General features: G+C 30.2%; 1 protein-coding gene across 3 annotated transcripts in view; it reads right to left on the reverse strand.

Annotated features, from left to right (window-relative positions):
• Positions 1 to 5,120, reverse strand: part of LOC106456979 (semaphorin-2A-like) — an 80,316-nt gene that overhangs the window by 3,830 nt on the left and 71,366 nt on the right. For all 3 annotated transcript variants that reach the window (XM_022382786.1, XM_013916361.2, XM_022382785.1), the window contains exons 11-14: positions 4,808 to 4,868; positions 2,794 to 3,134; positions 2,345 to 2,469; positions 768 to 919 (exon numbers count right to left, since the gene is read on the reverse strand). In XM_022382786.1, the coding sequence (XP_022238494.1) occupies positions 768 to 919; positions 2,345 to 2,469; positions 2,794 to 3,134; positions 4,808 to 4,868 (679 nt within the window). The remainder of the gene's footprint in view (positions 1 to 767; positions 920 to 2,344; positions 2,470 to 2,793; positions 3,135 to 4,807; positions 4,869 to 5,120) is intronic.

The following is a 5,120-nucleotide window of genomic DNA, read 5'->3' on the forward strand; positions in this document are numbered from 1 at the left end:
CACGGGTATACAAAACCCGGATTCTAGTGTTGTAAGTCTGCAGACATACCGCTGTGCCACTGAGGGGGGGGGGGGCATCTATTTATAAGGTTACACATTTTCTGACTGATGTAGAGTCTTTTTAACTAAGCATTCCATAACTCTGGCATGCAAAAGATTTGTTGGTTTCCACTATTACAATAGAACTACAGTGGTTTTAAATGATATTAACAATGACTTTGGTTTATCACATAAAAAAATTATTGTTTTACATTTACAAAAGATATAATTTTGCAAAAACTTTTAAAATATTCAATATTGCTTGAAGAATGTAATCCAAAGCAGTGTAAATTCTCAGTCTGTTTGAAAAAGTTGGGATGTTCCAAGAAAACTGAAAAAAGTGTATTATTACATAAGCTTCATTGTTATCTTCATGAGTTACATTATAATTTATACACTATTAACTATGTTATGCCATTCTTTAAAATTAAGGACAGTGAAAAAAATAATTTTCTTCTGAAATCGTATATATTTAAAATACAAATGTGCTTTATATTGAAAATACACAAATCAATGTATTTTGTGTCAAAAATAATTAAACCTGCATATTTTGCAAACATCCAACTAGTTAATTGTACAATAATACTGTTATCAAACCAAGTAAAGTTATCAGTTTATCTCAAGTGCACTAAAAAAACTGTTTAATTTCCACCATAAAGTAAGGAACATACATTATAAAAAAAATTTTTTTATGATACTCCTACTCCATTAAAAAATTCAGTACGAACCCTCTATTGTATGGTCGACATTCCCCACGCTCTTTGTTCCACCCACAATAGGGGTCCTGCGTACATCGTAGACATGTTTCATAACGGCTTTTACACATCACCAAATCAAACTGCCGAATCACTGACTTTGAAGCTACATACAATGATTTGTGCTTAAGAAAAAAAGAAAGGAATCACATTACTGCAACACAAAAATATTTGGTTACTGGTAAATATCTACATTTTAATCCATAAATGCATCCTATAAAAATTAGTTAGCCATCCTATCAAATGTTTGTGTTACATATTAATAATTTTTACCTAGTTTTAACCCTAAAATGCACGAATGTGTTGATTTGAACCACTTCTGACAAATGGTTTGTTTTATTGTGTTGCAAAAAAAAAAGTACTATGTTAAATTGTTTGAAACTTGAGATGAACTTTCTATAGATTATGTAGTTTATTCAAAATAAAATTCTTTATCTTTGTATGTGATATTTGTATGAACTCCCAATTTTGGTAATCCAAAATGACTTCTTTGCGAGATTTTTTTTAAGAAACAGTTAAAACTGTTTAAGTTTGTTATAGATTTTCAGTTACTGATTTTTTTATGAATACCCATATGCTTTAGGAGTTTTTTAACAAAGTTTTTCACTTATAAAACACAATTCATATAATACCATGGCAACCAAAGTTGCAAAACGACGACTGGCCATAATCAATAGAATTACGCTCGTATCAAAGTCCAAACTGGAGTTGTGCTTTTAAAGCTATTTCAACTTTCCTTCTAGGTGGTTATGATGATGCTTTTCAGTGATTTTTCCATTTGGACTGAAATCAATTTAAAATCACAAATTTACAATTACTTAAACATTTTGGAACAATTAATAAATGTGTGTGGAAGAGAAACAAGAAGTTATTTTGTATAAACTTTTTAATTCAATAGTGTGAATTTGACTTCAAGTAATGGGTTCACCCTGATGGATTCATTAAGGTTAAACTATATTATTTGACATTCTCTTAACAACATGTTTTCAAGTACATGATTTTGATTCTCCCTTGCAATTTATGTTTTCAAATATATGGTTTTCATTCTTTCTTGCAACTTGAGCTGACAAGGTTTACAGAGCTTTTCTTTCTACTCATTCATGTTTTAAAGTGATTGAATTCATTTCCTCATTTTAATTATTCCTTTCTCAAATATTCGTTTTTTTTATTTTGTCCAACCTATGTATTCAAAATATTAAACTTATTTTAGAATTTAGCTAGTATATCCAAGTGTTTTATGTTATTTACTTTACACGATCTTATATTCATATTGTGGAACCTTATTAGAGGATATATAATGTAGTAAATAACCATAGTGCTCTTCCCCATTTCTTGATCTACATAAACAGTTTTGACAAACCTGTTATGATGCTGCAAGATGCAAATTGGATTAAAACTTTCTTCTTGTAAATCAACACAGTAAACACTGTTTGTTTTCTGCTGTTATCTTTAAGTGCAAAGCTGTACAATAGGCTATTACACTTGTGCATCACACAGGCAAAATCAAACCCTTAAATTTACAAAGTAAGACATGAAGCACAAAAACTTACTTTGCTTGAGATTTCCATATTGCGCACAGCTTCAGGGGTGTTGGCTTCAAACACATCTACGAGGTTAGAGTGTGCTTCTCCTGTTCCATCATACCACTCAACCAACTTAAACACCTGTCCATCCACTGTATGGGAAGAATACCAACAATCTGTTAGAAATACTCATGATGAACAACCAATGTTCATAGTTGTGATTTCTTGTGAGTTTGTTTTTCAAATGTAATGTTTCAAAATTAACAAAATAACACTTTATCCACAATGTTATAAAAGCTCAAAAGAATTTGAGAAAGAAGTCACATGCATCAAGATCTTAAAAAAAAAAGACTGCACATTAATTATAATGATTTTTCTTTTTCATTTATTACTTCACATCCAACCCCAAAACTTGTATACATATATTAAAACATGCCTGCTAATAGAATTACAGTAATTTCAATATGTAAACATACCACTGCCTGCATAATAAACAGTATAAGAAACCCCATCAACTTCTAATTTATCAACAACCAAACTGGTCAGGATAACATCTCTTTTGTAAAATACAGGTTTTCCATTTTCCTGGGCAACAGCAGAATCCATCAGTGGATGTCCACGAATAAAGTTAAGCACCGAGTCAGGAAGAGTCTGGGTGTTGTTAACACACTGACCAGGACGAGGTTCTGGAACCTTCACACTAATGACAGGTAGCCAAGCTGAAGAGGAAGTGGCCTGTTCCTTGAACTTTCCATTGAAAACTTCTTGAATCGAATCCAGACTAAACGTGCATATTGCTGATCCAGTCAGTCCATTTCTAAAAATCACATTAATATGACAGATAAAAATTTATTAAGTAATGGTTGATCATTTCAGTAGTCACCTCAAACAGTTTTATCCTTACTTAAATGACAATTAAAAGACTAATATGACCCATTTATCTTTAAGTTAAACAGAATCACACAACTATTAAAACAAAAATACCAATTAGAATCTTCTCTTGAGACTACTTACTGAATAAAACATGAAAAATCAAACTTACATATGACAACACAAAAAATAATTTTATCACACTTCATCTGATTAGTTTGCACTTGGGAGGCTATATTACCTACTTTTCATCACTAAGCCTAACTGTCTTCTATTATATCTAATATTAGATATTTGACACTAATGACATATCAGCCTCTAAAAGCAATATACAACACTCTCTAAAGAAAGTAATGGACTATTTTGAGTCAGGAAAATTTTCAAAACTTGTGACTCAGATGCTAAAAATAACTGCATCACCAAACATCTACAACCCCCCCAAAAAATAAAAACTCAAGAGACAAGTAAGTTACACAATTGTACTTATTACAAAGAAAGATTTATGATAGAGCTTGACTAACCTTATGTGTAAAGATAGGGGTCAAAGTGCATATGCCATGACCTTTTACAGAGTGCTATTGAATATGGTATTATGTATTTGATGTCAGAGTTTTCAGCTATTTATTATATTCTAGACTGCTGATTTAGTGACAGTTCATAGTAGAAGAGAATATATACCTGATAATATACAAGGATATTGAAAAAAATTATAGATATGCATTTTAAATGTTCTATAAGTTATGCAAACTGTATGATGGGCAAAAGTATCTATATTTTTCGCATGAACATTACCTTACACTACGAATTGTCAGAGTCTGAGACAGACTGACTTCATGAATTCACAGACAAACATTCCGTACAAATCTTATTTGTTTGTACAACAGACTTGTACATTTTACTAAAAACTTGTCACTTTTCACACAAACAGAGTAAATTTGGAATTTTAATTAACATTCTTTCTCCAATAGAAGGTTGGTTCAATGAACTGACCCTGTTCACATTCAGTTAATGTGCATAAGACATCTTAAACTTGAGATACAGGTCATTTCATGATCAGAGATACAGTCATACTGTGCTCCATAAATCACAGTTGAGGTACTTATGCATGCTACAATGTGTAAATTTTGGCATCATAAGATATATATATACTACTTATTCAATAGTTCTAGCAAGGATATATGTTTATATAGTTAGTTTATCTTTATATCACAAAAAAGTCATTTTGGATTTCCAAAATATTCAGATCCAAGCACACTGTCTACAAAATTATAGAAATAAACGGGAATAATATGTGTTTCAAAACCGAGGTAGATAAGAAAAAAGTAATATAAAAAGTAACGCTTTTCATAGTTTCTTTATGAAATTAATTATAAAAGTATCAGTTAAACATATTTTGGTACATAATTGTCAAAATAAGATAAACAAATAAAACATACTTAAAAACAATGTTATTTCTTATTATCTACTGGTAAAAATTGATTTACCTAAAAAAAGGGGATTAAACTGTGGACTAGCAACAAGAAAAAAGTATTAATCTAATGGTAGATTCAAGCAATCATGTGGAAAAGTAGAAATCATGAAAAATATATTTTAATTATATTTCTTGCAAGTAATACTTACGAAGAAGTTGTAAATACTGCATAGAACATGCTATCATCATCAGGGATTTTATAAACATTTTCTATAGAAAATAAAACATGAGTATCATAGCTTGTAAATATTACTAAACACACAAAGAAACTTAAGAACAAAATACTTTAATTACAAACTATTCACTCTTCCTTCTAAGCCAGGGGTCACCAAACTACGGCCCGCTGCTGCACTGTGCCAAAAATGAGCTAAAATATAATTATTTATATGAAAATATCATAGATTGTAGATAAACTTACTATGTAGAAAAAATTAAAATAAGTGTAAGTAAAAATGTCCAAAT

Source organism: Limulus polyphemus, unplaced genomic scaffold (assembly GCF_000517525.1).
Source record: "Limulus polyphemus unplaced genomic scaffold, Limulus_polyphemus-2.1.2 Scaffold277, whole genome shotgun sequence".
Classification (NCBI taxonomy): Eukaryota; Metazoa; Arthropoda; class Merostomata; order Xiphosura; family Limulidae; genus Limulus; species Limulus polyphemus.